The sequence below is a fragment of the Mastigoproctus giganteus genome, chromosome 6 (genome assembly GCF_048544385.1).
Source record: "Mastigoproctus giganteus isolate SK-2022 chromosome 6, ASM4854438v1, whole genome shotgun sequence".
NCBI classification, from domain to species: domain Eukaryota; kingdom Metazoa; phylum Arthropoda; class Arachnida; order Uropygi; family Thelyphonidae; genus Mastigoproctus; species Mastigoproctus giganteus.
The window spans coordinates 145,504,982-145,531,735 of NC_143580.1; the positions used below are offsets into that span (position 1 = coordinate 145,504,982).

General features: G+C 34.6%; 1 protein-coding gene across 1 annotated transcript in view; it reads right to left on the reverse strand.

The window, feature by feature from the left end:
- The window catches only part of LOC150084636 (maltase A2-like), a 142,344-nt gene that overhangs the window by 34,022 nt on the left and 81,568 nt on the right, over positions 1 to 26,754 (reverse strand). The window contains exons 5-7 of the mRNA XM_090376519.1: positions 22,564 to 22,686; positions 16,906 to 17,021; positions 598 to 793 (exon numbers count right to left, since the gene is read on the reverse strand). Of these exons, the coding sequence (XP_090232645.1) occupies positions 598 to 793; positions 16,906 to 17,021; positions 22,564 to 22,686 (435 nt within the window). The remainder of the gene's footprint in view (positions 1 to 597; positions 794 to 16,905; positions 17,022 to 22,563; positions 22,687 to 26,754) is intronic.

The window sequence follows — 26,754 nt, forward strand, 5'->3', positions numbered from 1 at the left end:
GAGGGTAAAGGCATGACTTACCACACAACTGACCCCAGTAACCACCCTTGGAAAGTCAGATCAGCATCTCCCGACTTGTCAAAACAGGGGCCAAAATGGAATGTAGAAGTGGGCCCTAAACTACCAGGATGCTGCTTTCCAAACTTCCACAAATCACAAGTACAGCAAATATATCATATTCCTATTATGTTAGCCTGCTGGACCTTAGGTTGTGGACCCTGAATCCCAATGATAATTTGAAGGATCAGCAGCACTGATGGAAGTTTCCCCTCACCATGTACAGGAACACACATTGAGGAGGGCATTTCAAGATAGCTATGGTGGTAAATAAAGAATGTTGTAGAGTTCCTCATTCACTATTGTGTCATGTTGTTTTGGATCCCAAATCAGAGAGATTAATTAGTTATCTTTACGGATGTGCAGTAAGCAAGGCTCCCCCCCCCCACTTAACACATGCAAAATTATAGTCGTGCTTGTGTTAAACAGAGAACTTAAAAAGTACTGTAAACTTTCCTCAAATTTTATAACTAAACACTGAAGAACAGCACTGCTCTTTTATATGAAAAATTTGAAAATAAAATAAAATAATGATCTTACCACCCAGTTAGGCCATTTGTGTTCTGGCATATGAGAAGTCCAACTTATCATTTTTTCTCTAAGCTCTTCAGCTGAAGATTCTCCACTCAAATCAAGCAGTTTGAAGTTAAATGGAATGTCAGCTAAAGGATCAATTTCTGTTCCATAATAGCGCATAGTACTATTTAAGTCTTCCATACTTTCTGTTATGAGAACCCTGAATTATTTGGAAAAGAAAAAAAAAAAAAACACAAATTGGTGTTATTGAGAGAGAGAGAGAGAGAGAGAGAGAGAGAGAGAGAGGAGGTGATGAAATAGCGCAATGACATTTTTACCAATCTTAAGCTTTGTTTTGCTAATGTCTTCTTTTACTAGATATAAACATTAGGCCTTCCAGTGCTGTCATTCCTAGCCTTCTACTAGGTCAAATAAAAGACCAACTGTTATGAGAACCCTGAATTATTTCAGGGTACTCATAACAGTTGAGAAAATTGTTGGAAAACAATTAAATGGAGTTTCCACAAAAACTCCATTTAATTGTTTATATACATAGCAGTGAAGCAGTTAAGGGCATAGATTGAGGGAGGAAAAAGTTTGTTTTGTTGATTTTAGAATTAGCATAACATTAGCAACTAAGGCCATGTTGCTCCGGGGATATGTGGTGGTCATTCCCTAACCTTTCCGCATCCTCCGTATTTGGTGGTCACGGGCTCAAACCCCGGTCTAATCAAGAAGCGTGTGCTACGCACTGCTGCTCCTGCCCACCTGGCTACAGAGGCGTCTACAATGAGAGCTATTTCTGCTTCAGTGTAAGAGGGACCAGAAGACACCAAGGAAAAAGAAAAGCAGACTGTATAAGGGAGAGAAACACAACTCTCTATGTATGTAATGATTTGCAGAGCTATTGGGTATGACAACTGCTCTTCACACATTTGTGAAGAGCAGTACAACAGCCCATTATTACAAACAAAAGTAAACTGATTCATGCTTATGCAGGAGGGACGTGATGAAATCTATATTTCACCAGAATCTACAATTCTGCATTAAGAATTTAGCCATTGTTTTGGCTTGATGCATCTTATCTATATGTCGTAAACGGCATGTATTCTATGGTTGTGGTTAGTTTTCACAATCTTTTGGGATGATAAACCCAAATTTATGGGAGGTAAAAAAATGCAACAACATGGTCCGAGGAACTCTTGTCATAGTACAGGAGAGGGAGCCTCTGAAGAATTTCTCCCATCTCAATGGGATTTGAATTCAGACCTTTCCACAGTGTGGAAGGAAGCAGTTGTAATCATTGTGCTACACAAATATTTTCATATGGCCTCACTTCACTCATATCACAGTGCTGCAAAGTTAAATGGCTTGGTATAGAGCCACTTTGAAATAAATAGAATTAATTGTGCAATGCAGGCAAATTAGACAATCTACTGTGGTCTTCTACTCAGTCTAGCAGAAGGCTAGGAATGAAAAGAGATAATACTGTCTTAATATTTGTCCTAATGTTTGCATGTAGTCAAACCAAAACTCAGGGGAAGATATCTGAATGCTACTAAAGATAAAAATGTCATTCCGATGATATTCATCTACCTCTATCACAGACAACAGCTGTCAGTGGCAAAAGAGGAATTATTTAGGCAAAATTTTAAATATACCGATAATCATAACTATGCTTTGTAGACTCATCTTGATACTTAGGAGCAGAGCCCCTTTCGTTTAAGAAAATGAAAATCCTTGTATATTTTCAAAAATACAAGATTTAGCAAATAAATAGAGCATATAACACATACATATATTTTTTATATTATAAAGAAAAAGACATTTCTCTAAATACTTTCTACACTACTAATACAAACTCATTAAACAAGCTTCAGCTTCAAGAGGTACTTAAATTTTCTGCAATTTTAGGTTGTTTAATTTTTCCAGTTCTCAAATAGCATGTTGAAATGCTCTGTTCTAAATAAAGAATAATTTTCTGTAATCACATACTCTATTTTAGTCTACATTCCCTACATGTTATTTACTGTGCTGTTCGATTCAGACGTTTCAGGATGATTTGAGTTATGAAAGAATTTTATCTGCAGGGTCCTACTTGGATTCTTGACAAAGTTGATATAAGAACATCAGCTTACCCTGACTGACTATGCTATAACTTAACTTACAACCCTTATGATAATGTTGGCTGCTGTTACACACAGGTCCTTTTATGTATACAAACTTGCTACTGCCCAGCACAAAAGCTACATTAAATTTAGAAGTGACTTGTATGTAAGTAAATAAGGTGTATTTTTTTTGTGTGCTGCCTATGGACATTCTAAAACTTGATTTTTATTTCTTTTGCATTAAATTTATTTAATTTTAACATTTCTGTTCATAGTCTTTAATTCCGCTGATTCTAAATTTCATTAATTTATATATTGTGATCTCATGACGTTTTCTAGTTATTAATCTTAAGTTTAATTTTAAAATCCTCTGATCTTTAGAAATATCATGATTGTTTTAACTTTTTTTTTTGCTTTTTACTGTTATTCTTCTATTTTTAGTACAATGGACTTAACTGTTTGATGACATCAGTACAGAGGAACCATGTCTGCAATAACAGTTATGCTGATTCAATGGTAATTGATTACCAACATATGGCTACACTTTTGTGTGTACTGAACGACTCATTTGTTTTTAAGAGTAAAAGTATTCTTAAATGAATGCATTGTTTATTGGTTCCAGTGTAGCACTTTATTAATATAAAGTGCTCAAATGAAACATATTTCTAGAATAAACAGTGGGATATGCATGGAATAAATGTCCATGCCTACAGAAGAGAAAACACCCTTTAGGACCAGTGTAAATATAGGAATCAGATATCCAAACTGAAATGTGTCCAGCTTGCAGTGAAACAATGAGTTCAAAATGGCGAACAAACAATAATTTTCACTATGTAGCAGTCTATTTAAGCAATCAATGGATTGTAATAATCCATGACTGCATCACTAAGTTGTCACTGGTTCAAATAATTGCAGGTGATGAATTGTAGTATCATCACTACAACCCAGAGGCCCAGTGATTAGGAATGGAAGAATCACTTACCTCGCAACATATTAGAATGAAGTGGTCAATTATTGTATATATTTATTTGATAGTATGAACCAGAGCTATAATGCCCAGTATGTTCTATGTTGATATCAATAACTGTAAAAGAATAAGAGAAGTTTACCTCAATACTCTCTAGAAATTCAAACGAAAACAATTAAAAAACTGAAAATCTTACATTATACAGTAAGAAATAATTAACAGTAATTAAAAATCAAATGAACACAATTAAAAATTAAGTGAAAAAGTAAGGAAGAGTAAAAGAGTATATTAAGAAAGAAAAATCGTTTGGCAATTTTTCGTTAAATTAATTTTCTACTTAATTTTTAATTGCGTTAAGTTGATTTTTAATTATTTCTTACTGTAATGTAAGATTTTCGATTTTTTTAATTATTTTCGTTTTAATTTCTGGAGAATATCATACGGAAGTGTTCTACATATCATATTGAGATAAAATTTCTTATTCTTTTACAAATGTATATATTTATATAAAAATATTCACTTCATACCCAGCACAGGGAAAGTGATATTAGCATTATTTTTTTTTGACTGATACTGACCACTATAGATTAGCTGATTTCCCCATGACACCAGTCAATGCCACAACAAAACAACAAATTAATTAAACCACATCATAAAAGACAAAGCAGTTGGGCAGAGTAAAGTAAGGCAAGAAGTGTTGTAGCACCCAGTCTACAGTCACAACTTGCCATCCAGTGACCACCTTCTCTGATTGCCTTGTTCGTTCAGGGACCAACTTTAGCATGATCAATATCATTAATAAATACAGAATACAATGGGTACAGCACCGAACCCTGGGTGGGAGCCTTCACAGACACAATACCACAGCAATAACTTGTCCTTAATGCTGCTCCAATTTGTACAGCAACCTATTATGTGCAACAGTATCAAAAGCTTTCCTGAAATCCAAGTTTATGATATCAAAATTAATTTTTTTGCATCCAGTTCCTTGTTACTGCATCATAGTATCTAATCAAGATGATCAGACAAGATCACCCACTGACAAACCCATGCTGTGTCTGAACTATACCTGCAGTCTTGTCTAGATGATCTTGCAATGTTTCTTAACTAGCGACTCCATTATTTCCCCCAAAACAGAAGTTAAAGGTCTTTAATTACCCATGTCACTCTTTGATCCCTCTTTGCAAATTGGAGATATATTCACACATCTTTAATAACAGTCAAACCATTGATATCAAGTATACCTGTGTGTTTACTGTGTGTTCTAATGTTTACATGAAAAGAAGTCTGTTATTTTTCTTTGCCAAAAATTTCTCATCTGCCTTATCTTGCCTAACATCCTTTGTGACTTGATTGCAGACTAGTTTATATCTATCACAGGCTTCAGTATCACCTGATAATATATATATATAAGTCCCATGCATTTTTCTTCTCTGAAACAAGTCTCATTAGTTCATCTGATATCCATTAGATCTAAGTCTTGAATGGTATTCCTTAGTTGGCATGAAGAGCCTAATAGCTTCTGTGATTATTTCCTTTAACGCTTCCCATTTTGAATTTGCTGATGGTAACACTGTATAGAATTTAAATACAGTGAGGCCACTGTAGTTGCCTTTACCCTTGATGTTAGTTACATCTTTAAGTAAACCCCACTTCAATACAATGCGATCATAGCCACCTAATGGTTCTTTTATTTGCTGATAATCAAATCAAGAGTATTATTTTCTCTTGTTGCCTCTCTAACGTGCTGCTGCAGAAAACAATCATCCAATAAATCCACAAGTCTTGCTAGTGTGTGAGTGACCAACCCACAAGTTGCAGTTAAAATCCCCCATTATAAGACATTCTGATTTACTGGCCAACCCCATTTCTCTGTTCGGTTGTTCGTTGTATGCTGAGTCAATTAAGCCTATAACACACTTTTACTCACATTTTTACTTTTCCCATGCTTAAGTCACACCAAACTGACTCAACATTGCACTGGCCACCCATGTCAACTGGATGTACCACTTTAGATTTTGCACTTCTTAACTAAGAGAATAACTGCTTTGCCTACCCCTCTATCCTGTCTGTGCTTTCTGTACACATCATAGTCCCCATATTCAAATTCTGCATCCCTCATATCTGTGTGACATCACATCTCTGATATCCCCACACTATGTCTGCATTTGATGATTTGATCAGCACTCCAAATTCAAATTTATTAGTGTACATGCATGTATACATGCACCTGCTCTTACTCTTAAACAGGTAAATTCATAAGTTGTGTTAGTTACTGTAACACAGCCCATGCATATACCTGTTTCCTGATGTACAAAACTGGATCATGAAACAGGTAAACTCACAGCAGGCCTTGAAATTCCAGACACCGTGCTTTCCAGGCTGCTATACATTCCAGTAGAAACAGTGCAAGAATCACTTTCACCTCTGCTGCCTGCAGCTATTTTTAATGTATTAGTCTGTGTATTCCACCCTCCAAGCTATTAGTTTCCAAAATCATCTAACACTGCCTCGATAGCATCAGCAAATATTCTTGACGCTTCCTATTTAAGTGTATCCCATCCCTGTAGAAGGAGTCTCACCTGTTAATAAGCACAGGCCATACAGAGAAAAATTCTTCCCCACAACCCTTGCACAATCTCTCCAGTGCCAAACTGATCGACAAGGCTCTCATCATATACTCCCTCCTCTCGTGCTTGGGTAGAATTGCAGACATTTTCAAATTTAATCTAACTCGAAACTTTCCTCAACATTGCCCTGTATTCGTTAAGTAAGTCAACAGATCTCATACTCTTAATGTCATAGTGCCAACATATACAACAATATCTCCTTTTGTTTCTTAAAAGATGTTATCTGCTCACAGTGTCTTCAACTTTTGCCCCTGACAGACATATCCTGGTCTTATTCCATCTATGCTTTTTGCACAATACATTTCCTTCACAATAGTCACCAAATTGCCTTTGTTTGCTCCAGTTCCAACCCTAGCCTGCTTGGTTGCTCAAAAATTCACTTCAACGTTTTTGCCAATATTTTATACAAAATGCTTAAAATAAACAAACTACTTCCACACACTTTTTATAAAATGATTTTCCACCCATGACACATTACTTATACAAATAAGTTATTAGATATAGCATGATCTCAATCACTTAAAAATTCATGAAATTTCCTGGAATTTCTGAAAAATCATCCACCAGAAATCAATTTTGAGAATCAATCATGCAATAAAATTCTATGACCAGAACTTATGCTAACTGTTTTCAGTAAATACATGAGTGTTGATATTATAATTGAACTATAAATAATTAAATATTTAATATATAAAATCAATTGATTTGATAAATTTGTATATTTTTCTACAGCATAAAACTAAATGGCAGTATGTAAAGATATGAGTCCCCTCATATCTTTTACTATGGGAGGGAGAAGATAAAATGTGTATTGAAACAGATTTTGCCCCGCCTCACAAAATATTTTACAATTTCTTCAAAAATCTTAATTTTTGGTGAGTGGGAATAACAAAAGTTGTAGTTATGCCAATGCTTTGAAGTTTTTTTTATATTATTGTAAAAGAAATTTACCAAATTCAAGCTTAAAAAAAAAAATAAATAAATAAAATAAAACCTTTCAGCTTCATCATCATCAGCCATTTTCAATCCACTGCAGGATGAAGGCCTTTCCAGTTCCTTCTGTTTTATGCAATGGATGGCCATCCATTTACTACCCACAAACTCATGAATTTCATCTGTCCATCTCCGTTGTTGTCTTCCAGGTTTTCTCTTAGCTCCTCTTGGGTACCATTCTGTTATTTTCTTAGTCCATCTGTCATCATGTCTTCGAGCTATGTGTCCTGCCCAAGACTATTTTAGTTCTAGTTTTGATAAGAATGTCCTTTACTTGAGTTTGCTGCCTAATCCATGTGTTTCTCTTCTTATCTAACAATGATTCCGAATATAATTCGTTCCATTCTTCGCTGTGTAGTTCTCAGCTTCTCTTCCATTCTTTGGTGAGTGCCCAAGTTTCACTTCCATCAGTCATAGTGGAGAGTATACATTGGGTCATTATTTTAATGTTTCAGACAAATTGGAATATTGCTCCTCAGTATGTGACTATATTTCCTGAATGCTATCCATCCAAAATTTATTCTTCTCTTGACTTCCATCCATTTATCATTATTACAGCTAATGACTTGTCCCAAATAAGTATATGACTCCACCTTTTCAATTACTGCTCCTTCAATCATTATATCCCTTTCTGTGGCATACTTGTTCATCATTACTTTTGTTTTAGCCATATTCATCTTTAGTCCAAAATCCTTACTAACTGCGCATAACTGATTAAGATTTTCCTCTAATTCTTTGGGATCGTGGCTTATGACCACAATGTAATCTGCAAATCATAAATGGTTTAGGTACTCTCCGTTCACATGTGACGAGTCTAATCTTCTGAAAGCTTCCTCAAGGGCAGCAGTAAACAGCTTCGGAGATATTGTGTCTCCTTGTCAAACTCCTTTCTCGATTTTAAATTTCTTACTGTCTTTGTCTAGTCTAATAAAGGAGGTAGCATTCTCATATATTTTCTTCAAAATCATAATATGTGGGGTATCTATGCCTTGTCTTTCCAGTGCCCGAAACATTGCCTTATGCTGTATGGAGTCAAATGCCTTTTCATAATCCACAAATACCAGGCATAATGGTGTTTTATATTCATTTGCTTTCTCCATTAGCTGTGATATTACGTGAAGGTGATCCATAGTTGAAAATCCTGTCCTAAAGCCAGCTTGCTCTTTCGGTTGATTCTCATCAAGTATTCTTTCTAATCTGTTAGTAATGACCCTTGTGAACAACTTGTAGATGTGGGATAACAAGCTAACTGGTCTATAATTTCCAATTTCTGATTTATCTCCTTTCTTATGCAGCAAAACTATGATTTCATTATTCCACTCCTTAGAAGTAGAATAATGCAATCATAATTTTGCTGCCTTTTCAGCTTAAAAGGCCAGAAAGTTGAAAAGTCACTACATTTCTCAAAAAAACATGAGTGACACATTATTAGGATAAATTGATCAGAATGGCAAACAAACTAAAGAAAAAAAACATGAATGGTGTCAGAATTCACTAATTAACCAATTCTCAGACTGTTAAAGGTACAGAAATTGAGTAATTGGCCTGATAAGATTCAATATGGAATCCAGAAACAGAACCAATTATTAAGTAGTTCTACTGTTGGGAGCTTAACTTACTAGATGGAATTGCTTTGTAAAACATAAAATTCACTTGACAGCAACAATCCACATGGTTTAATTAGTATCATTAACATTTCAAATTGGTTCAGTATACTTTTTTCCCCTATATGTATGCATGATTTTTATTTATTTACTCTTAACTCAATTACAGACCTATCAATAAAATTTAATTTGCTTCTTGATTTTTGTACATTACTATATTTATTAACATTAATTACACTTATAAAAATATATCACCTATACAGTAATCTGATTAATCACAGCATATCCCCTTGCTTGTTTACCTCCTGAAAGCAAAATAAAGAGAATGACAAAAACAAAAATAGACAGAATACTGAAAATTCAAAATTCTTTTATTTTGAATTTAAGTATTCTCTAATTTTTGTAATTTTTGACATTATATATATTTTTATCTTTAAATAATCACTCTTATACAATGTGTGTTTTCTAAAAGTTGGTTTATTTAGCCTTATTGACTAAATGTACTATACAATTAGGTAACATTTTGGGAACCTTTCTGCAACCCATCATCAGATCATACTTTGTTGTACTTAAGGACAGAAAAATAAATTGTTACAATTAATTATTTAATTTATACATCCAATTTTTTTATAATTTAAAAGTTTTATACAAATAAAGGTAAAATTAAAGTAAAAGTAAATAAGATATCGACTTACCTGTTAACAGTCTCTTGTCCTACTGAGTGACGTCTCCTCATTCGGTCAACGGGTGCTGTTAATGGCTCATTTATGCATAACTAAGTTGGACTGAATGTTGACATCTTATTAATTGGTCCTCCATCCTGTCCAGAATGGTTAGCTAAGCCTTGCTCCAAAAACTTCCTAGGTTGTCATTACCAGTCTTGGATCTATGGAGTGGTGGTGGGAAGGGTTGGCTGTCTTTCTTGTCTGGAGCCTTTTCTTTTTTTTTTTTTTTTTTTTGAGGTTTTATTCTACTGTTCCTTTAAAGGTTATTGAAATATTCTATACCTTGTTTTTTGTTTATAGAGTTAGCCCCAAACATTTTTATAAAGAATTATTTTTAAAATTTTTATCCTATTGTATTGTTTGTTGGTTGAAAGGACCATAGGGTTGCTAAATTGCCAAATATCTCAGAACTGGAATGGATGGAAGGCAGTGTCTGACTTGTTTATTCTCCCATATTGGACATCTTTATGTTCTTTTAGTCTGGAACTGAGCTGTCTATAAGATTTCCCTATGTAGGTACCTCCACAGTTACAATCTACAGTAGACTTTCGAAATAACGGCTCCTTTGGGGATTCAAGGTGCCATTATTTTGATTTTTCTGTTATCTAGAAAGTTTTATTTTTACTGTATCTAATGCAGAAATAACAAGGCCAAATAAGAAATAGAGATATTACGGATGCAATTTTATTAACTGCACATAAAAAACATAAAACTGTCGATGATCCAATGCTTATTTCTGCCATTAATACACTTCTGCTTATGCCTTGCCCTGTTCTATTTTCTTTATTATGTCACGTTTAGTCTGCGTGGATAGCAGTGGTATCGTCACCATCCTCCCCACACCGGGTGGAAAAGGCCAGGGTTCAAATCCCGCCGATGATGCGAGGAACTTTTATAGGCTTTTTCACTCTGTGGCTGAGTTAGTGAGTCTCAGGCGTAGACAGCAAGGTCTCCCCCCACAGAAACTGGGGTTTTTGTCCAGCAAAACAGGCAAATTGAGCAGAGAACACACAATACACATGGGTATATGAATTAACATTCCGGGTGATCCTAATATAATAATTTGGATTATATTAAGTTTGTCACTAAGCTTTAATGTTCTTCTCTTTCTTCTCTGTATGAGGTTTATTAACTTTAGGAGCCATAGTGAGGGGTTTTTAATTTAATTTAAATGCAGCAGTATAATCCGTGATATCAGTAGAGATTAAAAAACAGCAGTATAATCCGTGATATCAGTAGAGAATTCACTTTTAAAATGGTGAACGTAACAAATACGGTAATCACGTGACTTGGCGTTTTCTTTTTTCAGACTGCAAGACACCTGTGTTGTATGTATACATCCGTGTTGTATGTATGCAATGCCGTTATTTTGATAGTCTACTGTATTTTATAAATCAGTCCTCTAGGATTGTTGGTTGGATGTTTTACTATCTGTTTCATCAAAGATAATCCTTTGAAAAATGTACTGACTCCATATTTCCTTGCTTAGCTTTTTTTTTTCTTCTCCTGGCGATGTTAGGTACACGTGGTATGCAGATGGATGGTCTTTTTGTAGGTTTTGGTTCTGGTTGGTTGAAGGCATTCGTGCTATTCTCTATTGTTTTCTTTATGATATGGAGAGGAAATTCATTATTTAAGGCATGTTTCGCGATTGCTTCTAATTCTTGTTGGAGGTTTTCTTCTTTGCATTTGGTGGGCTCTTAAAATGAATGATTTCAGTATTCCGATCTTTTCAGAGTGGGAATGGCATGATTTATAATTCAAGATGATGCCTGTATTTATTGTTTTCTTGTAGACTTCCATTTGTGTTTCTGTGGTTTTTGGTAAGTAAGATATCCAGGAAAGGTAGACTGTCTTTGTTTTTGATTTCCATTTTGAATTTTATATTCTGGTGGAAGCTGTTGAGGGCATTGTAAAATTTGTTAAATTTTTCCATCCCATGGCCCCGGATGGCAATTATATCATTCACATATCTACTCCAGAGCTTACGTTTGAGAGGCTTTTTTTCTAGAAATTCTAAGTGAGCCATGAATATTTCCACACCATGAGTGGGGAAAGAGCATTATTGCCCATGCTTAAGCCCAAGGTTTGGGAGTAGAATGATTTGAAAGAGAAATAGGCTTCCCCCACTGAGAGATTCATGTTAACAGGTAAGTCGATATTTACTTTTTTACTTTATTTTTACCTTTATTTGTATATAACTTATAAATTATAAAAAAATTAGATTGCAATTTTTTTATCATTTTATTTATATGCATAAATTAATAATTAATTGTAATAATTTATTATCCGTCCCTTTAGTACAGCCCATCATCAGAAAATGGTCCGATGATGGGTTACGCCAAGGTTCCAGAAACATTACCTAACTGTATAGTACAGTTAGTCAATAAGGCTAAATAAACAAACTTTTAAAAAACCCCAACATTGTATAAGAGAGAATAAAAAATCTCATGCAAAATCACTAAGTAACATCATTCCCTAACTATGCTGGGTGTATTTATTTTGTCAAATTGAATGCAGAAAGTGTCAAAAATGTTAAAGTGTCAAAATTTATAATTATTATTAATCCCTTTCCCCACATGTAAGATGTGTTTTTATAAGTGCTATACATAGTCAGCAGCCAATTTTAATGCTGTTGGCACTGAGACGAACTATTTTCTGCCAAAAGGAACACATGCCAAATTGTTGAGAGCACCGAGTGATAGTGATGAGTATCATACTGGTCCACTTGTGGTTGCTTAATTAATTGTGACTATGCTGTTTTTGGCAGGTTAGTGTGACTCCGAAAATAAGAAGCTTATAGCGTATGCATTCATGAATATCTCCCACTGATTTTGACCCTTTGTAAACAATATAAAATCAGAGGCTAGCAATCTACAAGCACTGGTAACCAAGAGAGCAGCAGTATAAAGACTAGATCAAACAGCACACAACAAAAACTGCCACCGAGGCAGAGTATCTGTAGTCAAATTTAATTTCAAAGCAAATCATCATAAAAGAATACCCAACTTCTGTAGCAGTAGTGGCAACCGTCTAGTGAGAAATAGAAGCAACTCATCTACCAGCAAATTTCACGTAATTACTGTATATAAACTATATTTAAAAATTATACAAGAATGCTTGTATAATTTTTTTGGGAGAGAGGGACACTAATCTTGAACCAGTGACAAACGGACAATCAGTATTTTGCTAAAAAGTCTGTCTGACCAGGGTGCTATGACTGCAGGTTAGCATCATATTTTGGTTAATTGGTTTATTTAGCCAAAACTAAAGGTATTTTTCATATTCAGTTCTTATTTTAGTGATTAAAGATTAAATTTATAATTTTTATTGTAAATTAAGTTTTGTACTTTATAAACGAGTGATTTATTTATTTGTATTATTTACTTTATAGGTGTATTAAAAAAGAGTTCATAGAAATGGTTTCAAAATCAGCCTATCAAGAGCAGCAAATCTTTTGTAAAAATGACTGCTCTTAGTGGCTCTTATGACTGCTCATATGTGTTTATTTAACTGCAAAATTATTATTTAAAGCACAGACATTTAAAAATATTTTGATATATATCACACATATATATTTATGTTTTCAAGGTTGTCTGAAAACAGTTTATGTTCATCATAAGCCATCCATTTTAAGTAAGGATTGGATTTAAATCTTCCATTGTGTGTTGCCATTTCTTATTTGACAGTTTTAAGAGAGAGATGACAGCATGGAGATCACACCTGTCAGCCATTGTATAATTTATGTTTAAATTATAAACATCCCCAGGGGCTCACATCTGGTGAGTATGGGCTTGGCACACCCAGGGTCCTGAGCTGGATATCATCATTCTTCTCTTTCTTGGTGATTCCCTTCTACTTCTCTCTCTCTCTCTCAGGGTAACTCAATTTTTTTTAACTGGTGCAGCATAAGCCTCAGGCTTCCTTGCACTATATGGCTAATAATAATAAAAGCACAACATTCGCTGGAATTCAGATCCAAAATTTGATAAAATCAAGTGATAAACAGACAGAAATTATATTATTGCATAAAAAGTTTTTTTTTTTTTTTTAATTCTCTGTGACTTTTGATAATTTCATTCTTAATGTCAAGCACTCAAGCCAAAATAAGAACAAATTGATATGTAAAAGCATTTACATACAAATCAAACACGTACATGTAAATGTTTTATTTTTGGTATATTAGTCAGACTCCCAAAATAAGAAGCTTATATAGTATATGTGTTCATGAATATCTCCCATTGATGCTCTTCATCTTCCTATTTACAAAAGTAACTTCAAATTATTTTTATCAAGTCAGATTTTTGAAAAACTTCATTAATTTATATTATAAGCTGTACTTGTATGGTATTAAGAAGTTAATTACAATTTCATTTACAAATTTTCAAGCACTACTGGATCACTCGCCACTTAACCCACAGGCATTTTCAAAACTCACTCCTCAAAGATCCCTTGATTATTAAGATTCCTAAATAATTTCAGTATTTTAAAATACAGTAAACCTTCACTAATCCAGTTTAATCGGAGGAAGAGGCCATCCAGATTAATAAAGCAAAAGATAGCTCTAAAAGACTAAAAAAAACTTAGAACACAAATAAATGAAAAATTTAATGAGATAGGTAGTGCTGATGAAAATAAATTAAAAAATATTGCTGTAAAACCTTTATTTAAAAACTATATGAAGACAATACATTTATTCATAGATATATGGATAAATGTATAGTATTGTCTTTTTATACATTTATCAGTTGGCGTTGGTGTGATGCCAACGCCAACTTGATTGTTGCTGTGAATACCACTTTAATACAGCTTCTTCCAGCATTGCTTCTTTTCGCTTTTTTAATGTATCTATTTGATACACTGCTTTTATCACTCCCCACATAGAATTTTAAAGCAAATGCCTTTATAGATACTTTTTGTTTTTTAATATCTGACAGTCTTGGCTAATACCACATTCTTTAGCAATTGTTTTTCCAAGAACACCATTTTTCAAGTTGTTTTATCACTTTGAGCTTGTTAATGATAGTTAAAGTAACATGTTTTCTTTTTATTCCATTTTTCAATTTTTTTAGAACCCATAATTATATAAAATATGTTAACTTATTTATATGTTAACAACAATGATACTGAACAACACAAGACAATGTAATGTATGTTCCATCTCTCTCTGCGCAGTCAATCAGCACACAGTCAGAGTGATTCATTTGCCTTCTTAAATCTCCTGTGTGTCTTTCAAAGTACTCAACTGTGAACAAAATTTTTCATATTTTGATCCGGATTAAGTGTAACCAGATTAGTGAGGGTTTACTGTAGTTGAAATTTCTAAAGCAAACCTATTCCCTACCCATAGAAGTGTTATTATACACAAGTTAAAATATGGTATCGCACACTAAATGATTTCATACATAAACTCTTTTTGATTGTTTAGTTTCTGGTGAATCTTTGACAGCACCATAGCCAGTTTTTCCTTTAGCACATATATGGCAATGAACTTTGTTTAAACCTTCCAAACAGCAATAATACAAACTAATTCTTTCATTTGTTCAGGGAAACACACCATCTCTTAATACATTTTACTTGCAACACATTAAGCTCATAACACGTCACATTTAAATATAACATTTACATATACAGTAGACTCTTGATTTTTCGGGATAGATGGAAAAAAACAAATCCCGAATAATCGATTTCTCGGTTAATCCAAAAATACAGAAGTCCCCGACATATGTAAGAGATATGTTCCAGGACTTCTTACTTTGAGTTTTATGTGACTTGGGAACGACCAGTAACATATTGCTACTATATTATTATTGACAAACCTGAATTCAGCGTGATACTTGTTAATGTTTGACCATTTTCATACATTCTTATTAGTTTAATTTTCTGATCCAAATCGATTGCTTTTTGTTGGTAGATGTACTAGTACTGCTGTCACTTATTCTCTTAGTCGGCACCATGATAATGGTCAAAATGAAATTTTCTGTAAAGAACTTCACAGGGTTAAGGTGAAAACTCACTATTATCACCCCGCGTGAGCTCACATTTTACTAAAGCACATTTCTGGAGGTCAACAAAAAAACAATTTGTACTTTTGCCATTTTACTGGGCGTTTCTGTTAGCGCAATCTATTATAAATGGGTAGTAAACTCGATCTTATTGCATTTGCGATAATACCAATAGCTGGAATTCTGTGGGTTTTTACATTATTATGGTGAAGTGTGTTTTTATGTTATTATTGTAATTGTAAGAAATGTAAATAATTGTAAGAATCTTCTCTTTTTTTCCCTAATTTTTTGCTTGTTACTCTGATCTCACTCGTGCAATTTGTGCGTGCCGTGATCATTGTTATTGATTGCTTATTATTATTTTTTTTCCGTTGTTTTAAATTTTACAATTCTAAAAATAAAAAAATTTTGAGTGAAAACAAATTTACGTAAATCCGTAGTTGCGTAAGCCGGGGACTTACTGTATTGAAATATGTTCAGCAACCTACATAAAAAAATATGGCGATAGATAAAAAACTTACCACGTACTACTCACGTGTCCAGTACAATGCTTCCCTTTATTTTTTACAATGTCACGTATGGTTAGGTCACCAACATTATAATGGTTCATTAGAGATTTAACAGATGCACCGCTTTCAAACTTTTGAATAATTTCAAGTCTTTGTTTAACTGAAAGCACAACTCTTTTGCATTTACCCATCATTTTCACTATTTCTAAACAAAAAAAAAAAAAAAAAAAATATATATATATATATATATTTACTATAAAATAAATTTACATCTCTGACATAAATAACGAAACAAAATTTATCTTTTTGCGGTGCAACGGAACAACAATTGACGCGACACACTGAAACAAACAAAACATTTTGTCTCTCTCTCTCTCTTTTTTTTTTTTTTTGCGACGGGTGTGAAGACAGCGGGGGTTGCAAGATAATAGGCACATTAATCTCCCAATGACGACTTATAACGCCGCTTCTTGTCGCTTATTTACGACTTGCAAATTATCTGTTTATACCTATTCTAGTTATTACTTGAATTTTACGATTTCTGGTTGATTTATTTTTTATTTTTTTAATTTGGAGTCTTGAAGTGTCCCAGTTAATCCGCTTCCCGGTTAATCAAGAGTCTGCTGTATTATACTCAATTTGTTCCATTGTCTTCATTCGATTCAGAGATAAGTCATCCAAGCAGGACAAAGCTAGTCACCCTTACTTTGCCCTGCTTGAATAATTGGTAAAAAATAATATACTTAATTTTTTTTGATGAAAATAAAATTTAAAGAGAAAATATTACATACTTGTAATTTCCAGTGCTTTCAGTAAAGTTTGCCAGTAAATTCTTCCATTCTCTTAGGACTTTAAAGATTTCAGGTTGACCCTTTGTGTAAATGTGATCCAGATAGTCATAACTATCCTGTGTTGAGCAAAAACAAACAGCACTTTTAAACATCATTTTTTTTTGACAATTTGCTGTGGCAACACATTCATAACTCTCAAAAGCAAATACACATGACTTAAATAGGACTGTTAAACATTTTTTTTTTTTTTTTTCTGGTAAAGACAGACTTTTTTTTTTTTTTTTTTTTTTTTTTAAATGCACTTAGGGGAACAGAAAGGAACTAAGGGGCTTAGAGGGGAACAGGTATCCTGTGTGTTATCAGACACTCAGCCTAAAACATGGATGGATCCAATATCTCTCTATTACAGAAGATTTAGGAGAAGTCCGGTTGGCCTGCCTCCCTAAAATCCACTCATGCACACCTTCTCGATGGTAAGCCCTGTTACGTCACTTAGGTGGCAACGAACGTGTAGAGTGGTTCTCTTCAAGACGCCTGGTCAGCTTGAAGAGAAAAAGACCAAACCCTCCAGCATATGACAGCACAACAAAACAGATGGCCCTCAGTCCCCAGCAGCTTTCACTCTCCCCCTTACGGCAGAGAGAGGATCAGAGTGGAAGCAGAGGGTGCTAAGAATCTCTGGGTACGACCAGGCTGCCATGCACGGAAACTGAACTTGGCCTGTTATAACGTAAGATCACTCATCGGTGAAGACAGGATATTAGAGCTGGAAAAGGAATTAGAAAATGTGAATTGGAATATTATCGGTTTGGCTGAAACAAGAAGAAATGAATCACTTATAAGTTTATCAAGTGGAAATCTGCTGTATACCACTGGAAACAGTGAAAGGAGTGAAGGTGGAGTTGGGTTTCTGGTCCATAAAGATTTTAAAAACAACATTTTGGAATTCAAAAGTACATCACCAAGGGTGTCAAGACTAATTCTCAAGATTTCTAAGCGGTACAAGCTAAAGATTATAACAATTTATGCACCAACATCGAGCCATGATGATGAAGAGGTTGAAGAAATGTACACCGAAATTGAGTCTTCTAGATAAGCAGAAAACCCACTACACTATTATTATGGGGGACTTCAATGCTAAGGTTGGAAAAAGACAAAACAGCGCAGAAAGGAGAACTATAGGAAATTTTGGGATTGGTGAAAGAATGAAAGAGGTGAAAGACTTGTGGAATTTGTAGCATCTCAAGGACTGTCAGTAATGAACACTTTTTTTTCAAGAAAAGGGTGAACAGAAAGTGGACATGGAAGAGTCCAAATGGATTAACAACTAATGAAATCGACTTCATCCTCACTAACAGAAGATATATTGTGAATGATGTTACCGTCCTGAATAAGGTAAATGTTGGAAGTGATCACAGAATGGTAAGATGTACACTTGATATAAATGTAGGAAAGGAAAGGAAAGGAAAAAACTGACTCGAGTAAATAATACAAAGGTCTTTGAGATAACAGAAGAGGAGAAAAAGCAGTATGTACTGGAACTTAAGAACAAGTTTGAGCTTCTGCAGACTGCTCAGGACCAAGATCGACGAGGAATATTACAACTTTCTGAAAGTGATAAAGCCCAAGAAACCTATAGGGGAAAAGAAATCCAAAGAAGAAAAAATTAGTCAAGAAACATTTGTTATGATCAACAGAAGATGACAAAAGAAGAGCAAGATAAACACTGACAAGGAGAAAATTGAGTATACTGAGTTATGCAAAGCCATTAGAAAGAGACTCAGAGAGGACATAAGAAGATTTAACACAAGAAAAGTAGAACAAGCATTAAGGGAAAACAAAGGATTTAAATCAACAGCCATGAGCAGTAATACAGAAAGACAAATGATACTGAAACTGAAGAATAGCGATGGTGTACTTATAAACAGCAGAGAAGGCATGATTCAAATAGCAGAGGACTACTATAGAGAATTATACAAGAATGATGCCAGCAGTGGGGAAGATGGATTGCAAAGTAGTAACACATACGACATACTCGATATTCTTCCTGATGAGGTAGAACATGCACTGAAGAAAATGAAGAATCAGAAAGCCCCGGGGGAACATGAAGTTACTGTTGAGTTGTTAAAATAGGGAGGAAAAGACATAACACAAAAACTGGCAAGGCTCTTCACAAAGTGCATTCGAAAAGGTGTGACACCTAAGCAGTGGAATAATGCAATCATAGTTTTGCTATCAACTTCCACAACAACAGATGGAAGTTTGTTCCACCAATTAACCACCCACTGGCTAAAGGAAATTTTTTGCATATCTATTCTACATGCAACTGTCTTTCCTCAATTTGTAATCTGAGCAAATGGAAGAATCCCATCAGAATTCTGCGTGCTCAACCCATTCAAGGACTTATACACCTCAATTAGATCCCCTCGCAGGTGTCTAGTCTCCAGCCACGGCAATCTCCAGAACTGAAGTCTTTGTTGGTAAGAGGACCCCTTCATTACCCTCACCAATCTTGTTGCCCTTCTCTGTATATGCTCAACCAACTCTACATCCTTCCTAAAATGAGGCCTCCAGACATGTACACAGTACTCAAGGTGTGACCTGACCACTGCCTTATACAAAGGGATAACATCTCCTTTTCCCTACTAACAAAATTCCTGTATATCACTGACAATAACCCATGACCTGCACTGGAAGTCTGTCTGCATTGATCAGAAAACTTCATATCTGATGGCACAACTACTCCTAGGTCTTTTTCATTTTCTACCATGCTAAGTGTAGTACCACACAGCTGGTACGTTTCTCTGAGGTTACGTCTACCCATATGCAGTACTTTGCATTCGTCAATGTTAAACTTCCCAACCTTATATATTAAGCCTGATATACCTTCATCAATATCATCGATAAATATAAAAAACAACAGAGCCCAACACTGAACCCGGGGGGTACTCCACTAATAACATTAGTCCACGAAGAGCAGCATCCATTGATTACCACTCTGTCTTCTCCCACTCAGTCCCTTTTATCCATTGTATCAACTTACCCTTAATGCCATACTGCTCCAATTTGTACAGTAGTCTTCCATGCACAACCCCCCATATTGCCTCTATATACCGTATTTCCTCATGTATAAGACACACCCTTTTTCGAAAAATTTGGGGTCTGAAAACTGGTACATCTTATACAGTGGTTTTAGATTTTTTTACTTGCATTTCCCGCTTTTTCGCGCTTGTTGTTTCGCACTTATTACCGGTATATTAGGTTATGTTTTGCCATGTTCTGCTCAGAAATGGTTCAGAAAAGATTTTCGTACAGTGCTGAATTCAAGTTAAAAGTGATCCAGTTTGCAAAAGTGAATGGAAATCGTGCTGCTGAACGTAAGTTTGGTCCTCCTCCTCCTCCAACTGAGAAAACAATCCAAGACTGGCTACGGGAAGAAGAAACCCTACTGAAAACACCATGGCAGAAGAAGGCCATGAGAGGCAAGTCAGCAAAATGGCCTGGTTTAGAGAGGGAATTGAAGATATGGATTGAAGAGCAAAGGGCAATTGGAATTCCTGTCCACAAAGATGGATCAAGCATGAGGCAAGAAGAATTGCTGATTAAAAAGAAGTTACTGATTTCAAAGGAGGACACAATTGGTGGTTCAGGTTCATGAAACGGAATGGACTAAGCATGTGTACACACACCAGACTTACCCAAAAGATGCCTGAAAGCTATGAGCAGAAGGTTCTTGAATTTCATCATTTTGTCATTCAATGTCTGAAGACACATCATTTTGAGTTGGGACAGATTGCAAATATGGACAAAGTCCCCCTTCAATTTGATGTCCCAAGTAACAGAACTGTTGATAAGAAGGGGGTGAAAACTGTAACTGTGAAGACAAGTGGACATGAAAAGAGCCATTATACAGTTGTTCCAGCTTGTTGTGCCAACGGAACCAAGCTGCCTCCTATGCTGATTTTCAAACGCAAAATAATGCCAAAAGAAGACATTCCTCGAGGAGTGATTGTCCACGTTCATGACAAGGGTTGGATGGACCAGGATGGGATGAAGATCTGGTTTGAGAAAGTTTGGAGCAGGAGACCAGGTGGGCTCTTACGCAAGCCTGCCCTATTGGTGCTTGATCAGTTCAGGGCACACATAAAAAATACAAAGAAGATTGCTGCAGAGCAAAAAACAAAACTTGACATCCCAGCTCCAACCATTTGATGTCAGCATTAACAAACCTGCCATGAGAGACGAATGGAACCAATGGATGAAGTCTTCTGGGGACAATTTGACACCAGCAGGACGAGTGAAGAAACCAACTATAGGAGAAGTTTGTACCTGGGTGAAAAGATCCTGGGATAATATCAAGATTGAGATCGTTGTCAAGTCATTTAAGAAGTGTGGCATTTCAAATGCCATAGATGGAACTAAGGACGAGGCAATATATGAAGACAGTGATTCGTCATCAGATACAGATGAGGACAAGCTAACGGACGGGAGTTTTGACAGTGATGAGGAGTTGTATGAATTTTATGATGAATAAAACTTGAGTTCAATAATTTTATGTAATACATTTTTTTTTTTTCAAATTTCGGGCCCCAAAATTAAGGTGCGTCTTATACATGGGGAAATACGGTATACATCTTCGTGATGAAAAATAATTTACACTCATATTTTTCTCTTGGCTGGAAAAGTTTGTCTAAAAAAGTATTTATAATATATATGTATATTTAAAAAAAAAAATCAGGTTGTGGTCTATTGAAACTATAATTCAGTGGTTTTCAACCAGGGTGCCGCAACAACATTCCAGGGGTGCCATGTAATTTGGGTTTAAGTTACTAAACTTATTATTATCTTTTTAAATTTATATGTTTATTTCATTATAAAAAGGCATACAGTATCTTTTTAATTTTGTGGTGATCTATAATTGATGTTTACTTAGTACCTCTATATAAAGAATAAAATTATTATATACTGTATACATATAATTTGTATTATGAAATGTAATTTTTATAATTATATTATTGCAATAACTATAAATAAATATTGCAATAATATATATATATATATATATATATATATATATATATTATTATCATTGTCATCATTAGCCATATGGTGCAAGGAAGCCTGAGACTTATACTGCACTGGCCAAAAAAAATTTCTGACTTACCCTGAGACAGAGAGAACAAGAATCAGAAGTAGATGCAGAGAGAGAGAATCGGATATAACAGGCAGAAAACTGAGTAGGGGTGCCGCAAAATAAAATAAATTACTTAGGGGTGCCATTATTAAAAAAATGGTTGAAATCCACTGCTATAATTAATGCAGAAAGAAAAACTTTTCCAGCCAAGAGGAAAATATGAGCATATTTTTATCACCAAGATGTCGTTTGCTATCGTATTTATGCATATTTAATAACTGTTATAATTTGTGCATTAATGTATGCCCTTATGGCTTTACTAAAATGATTTTACTTTTCACCACTTATTTTCTTTCTCTCTTACAAAGCAATACAAAAGTTTACTTTAATTAAAACCGATAACTATGAGAGTAAAAGTGATCAAGACATGGTGTAAAGTGGCAACAGGTTTTCCAGAAATTTTTGCCAAGCCATTATTAATATAAAAGATTATGTTTATACATAGGATTCAAATATGAACATACCACTTTTGTTTTGCTATTTTTTGCTATAGGCTCATCCTGCAAATTTTCATCTTCAAACAAATGACTAATGGCATCCACTCTGAAACCATCCACTCCTTTATCCAACCAAAATGAAAGAACATTCTATAAAATAAAATAAAATCTCATTATGTGTGTGTGTACACACAATAAAATTTTATATATTTCAATATCAAAATTTTAATATTTTTCTTAATTTAAAATATTTGAAAACAGCAATTTGATTTTGAGTAATATATATAGGCAATTTTGTTCTGTTGCAGACATTTGTTAGCTTGCAAATCTCAGGACTTTTTTTTTCATGATAATTTGGAGGTTTTTCCTTTACAAATATTGCAACTGTAGTAAAGGAATAGTTTTAGGTGTATTAAATATAGACATTTATTTATTGTTGTATTTGTCTAAATACAGTTAGACCTCTACATGGCGAAATCGATTGTTTGCTTGAAAAAATTCATTAAACAGAAATTTCGTTAGAAAAACAAATATGACCTTTTCAACAATGAAAAATACTGTAATTCAACATTCAGAAATATAGTAAAAGATGGAAAATAAATCAGAAATAAGTGGGAATGAATAAATTTTCTAACATTTTAAAACAATTAATTTATTAATACATTCATATTAAGAAATGACTACTTACACAATGTGCACAATTATATTAGTACACTTTTAAGAATTATTTCTGGCACATTTTCTTCACACTGAAGGCCTTGATGCAAAGTTTCAACTGCCACCAACATTTCATGTTTGGAAGGGTTTAATATTGCCTTTGTTGCCCTCATTTTCATCCAGCTCATCATTGATATTGTTACTAGTTCTATTTAGCTACTATGACATTGTTATCAACTCCTAAAAATTTGTCAAGAACAATTTCTCCACTAATCATACTAGCTTGGAGTTCTTCCCAAAATTGCTCAATATCTTGAGTTCATCCCTCTCATTGCTGTTAATAGGCATTTTAGCAAATGCCTACTTTTGCAAAACAATTCTTAATCATTGTTTCTGTCACATCTTGACTCTATACTTTCACCAACTCTAATATGCACATCCAAAAATCTATAAGAGAATCTATAGGTTGGTCGGTTTCTATTCTCAGCATAATTTTTTTCAGTTGTGCCTTCGGTAGTGCATTTTCAAATTCTTGATAATGCCTTGGTCTATTGGCTGCAGTTTAGATGAGGTATTTGGAAGAAAACAAGCTTCACACTTGTAGGTTTCGAAATTACCAAGTGAAGGTGGTCAGAGCAATTGTCAACAATCAACACAATTTTTCTGTTCTCTTTTGCCATCTTTCTATCAAAATTTAAAATCCACTGTCTAAAAATTTCACTTGTCAAAGATTTTTTGTTGTAGTCATGACTTGTAGTGTCCAACTGTAATGACTACTCCTTTGAAACATCGGGGGGGGGGGGGGGGGGTACTTTTGCCTATTTATCAAAAGCTTCAGTTTTTCATTACCAGCCATATTTGCAATAATCAAAAATAATTCTCTCCTTACTATTTTTACCACCTAAACATTTAAAAAATAGACCTGTTTCACAATGTTGAATATGCCTTTGGCTTGTAGTCCTCCAAAATTGTTTCTTTCCAATGGGTACAGTCTTTTTCATTTACAACTCCACTTTCACCAGAAATAACTTTTTGAAAGACATAGTGCTTTTTAAATTTGTCCAGCCAACCAGAACTGGCTTTATGCCCCAGAAAAGATGCACACTCCATAGCCTTTTCTTTTATTAATGGCCCTGATCAACTTCACCCAATTAAAAATGGCTTCATCTATATCTTCATATAGGCATAATTTTGCACATCAGCATGGTTTGGTCTCAAATCAACTTCACCCACTTAAAAATGGCTTCATCTATATCTTCATATAGGCATAATTTTGCACATTTCCAACTGAATCCCGCTTCCTCAAAAAGTTTGAGAATCAAAACATGGTTTTTCAGAATGGTTGACACACTACTGGCAGGGATAACAAATTTTAAAGCAATTTCTTTTTCTTTTTTAACTCCCCAATCTACACTATTAAGTGCTCCACTACACTCAAGGATTTCCTCTTAGACACTGTAAAGTTACTTGCAGACAGCTAAAACAAAACTGATTCAGGCACCACTTGTACGTACCATGTAAACAGAGACAGGTGAATTTTTGTTCAAGTGTAGATGATTTATTTTTGCGAAACAACAGATGGACTTCCAGGATAAAGGAAAATCGCTTTCTCCTAATTTTCTAATAGGGTGCTTACAGTAGAAAACAGGTTGACCAGAGCCTTTGTCCGAGTTGGGAATATGACTTGATCTTTGTCAATGGCTATGGACGCAGACAGCAGTCGACCAGCACAACTTCTTGGTATAGAGGTTGTTGAATAAGTTTTATGGGCAGCACTAAATTGTGGAATGTTTTAGCTCTTAATTCGTGCTCTTTAGAATTAATCCTTTAGCTCTTAATTCGTGCTTTCTACAGTATCAGTTCTATTGCCTAAATGCCAGAGGTGCGAACAATGCATACCTGGGTCTCTTGAAATCAGTTCGTTATATGGAAATTTTATTCATTATATGGAAACTATCTGCAATGTAATGACCAAGGGGAAATCAAAAACATTCGCTAAATAGAAATTTTCACTATATGGAAGTTCGTTAAAGAGAGGTCCGACTGTATTTAGAAAGTTAAATGTAAAAGTAGTTTTCTGGTGTCATTGTGAAAATCAAAATATTGTTGCAACAGTAAGGCTTATAAACAGAATAGGAGGATAAGTACAATAATTCTTGGATATTTTTTTTTCGTGAGGTTCCGTAGGCATATAATTAATATTGTAGCATTTTAAATTTTATATAATACATAACATTGCTATAATGGCTGAAAAATAGCATATTATTATTAATATACTAGGATATTGCACAGCATTACTGTAGTAGTAGTAGTATATTATTAAAGTTTAGTGCTGTTGAACTAATGTGCAGTACTGTGTGTGGTACATGCCACCCTGACTGTAGCTGAACATAACGCCACTAAGCCTTTGTGTATGTGCTTGCTAGGTGTAGAGAGAGAGAGAAAATTAAACAGAAGCGGACTGTTTCATTGGATAAATTTGAGTGCTTGAAAAAAAAAAAAAAGAGGGGGGAGGTTACTTCCCTCAAAGGAATTAAATCAGTAGACCCATCAAGCACTGGTTCCACAGGAGGCATTTATTCCTGGTCACCCTAGTGTCAGGGGAAATGGGATATATTTTATACAATAAGGATAGATGGAATAGGACCCAATTATGTCTGCCAGGTATGTCAGCAAAAGTTGATGTATGTAGAGCAATTATCATCTAAGAGCACAAAAGTGATATTGTTATACAGTGGCAGACAAAAAAAACTGCATCACTTGTGAATTTTGCAAATAATGTGTTTTGTGCTGCATTGTGGGTTGCAGAAATGTTCTAAATGCATTTGTTAGATGGTATATATATCTCTGTGAATGAAATCAAATAAAGACTCCCTTTCGTATTCTCAATATTAGTAACCCCTGATATACCTAATTGCCATAAATACTTCCCCAAATGGTAAAATACATAATTAATGGAAATATGAGAAATCATTCAAATGGCAATCATGACAACTAAACATACATTTCATTGTACTTACATGTACAAACTGGAATGACAAGTTAATGTAATAGTATTATGTACTGTAAATCACCAAAATAAGTCCTCAATATTTTGTGGTTCCTCCTTACTTGAGCTACAATTACAGCCTTGCAACGATCTGGCATAGAGTTAATCAACTTCTGGATATACGGTTGCCCAATTTCATGGTACCACACCCTTACAATGCTCTCCTGCTGTTGAATCTTACTTGTTGGCTTCTTCTGAGCAATTTTAGATGACATTATGTACCAGCAATTTTCAATAGGATTCAAATCTGGAATTTGAATCAACTTCCAGTCCAATTACAGTGTTGGACTGGAAGACTGGGCCAGTCCAACACTGTAATGCCAGCATTTCTGAGGCATGACTGAACCTTAAGGGAGAAAAACGAGGGAAAACATTGGTGTAAGTATGTTTTAAGCCTTGTGAGACAAGAAGACAAACTCATCATCAAATCTAAATAGCATAAAACTTATCATTTTGCTGTGTGGCAAGGTGCTTAGTCCTGTTTAAAAATGCAGTTTTGGACATCTGTGTGG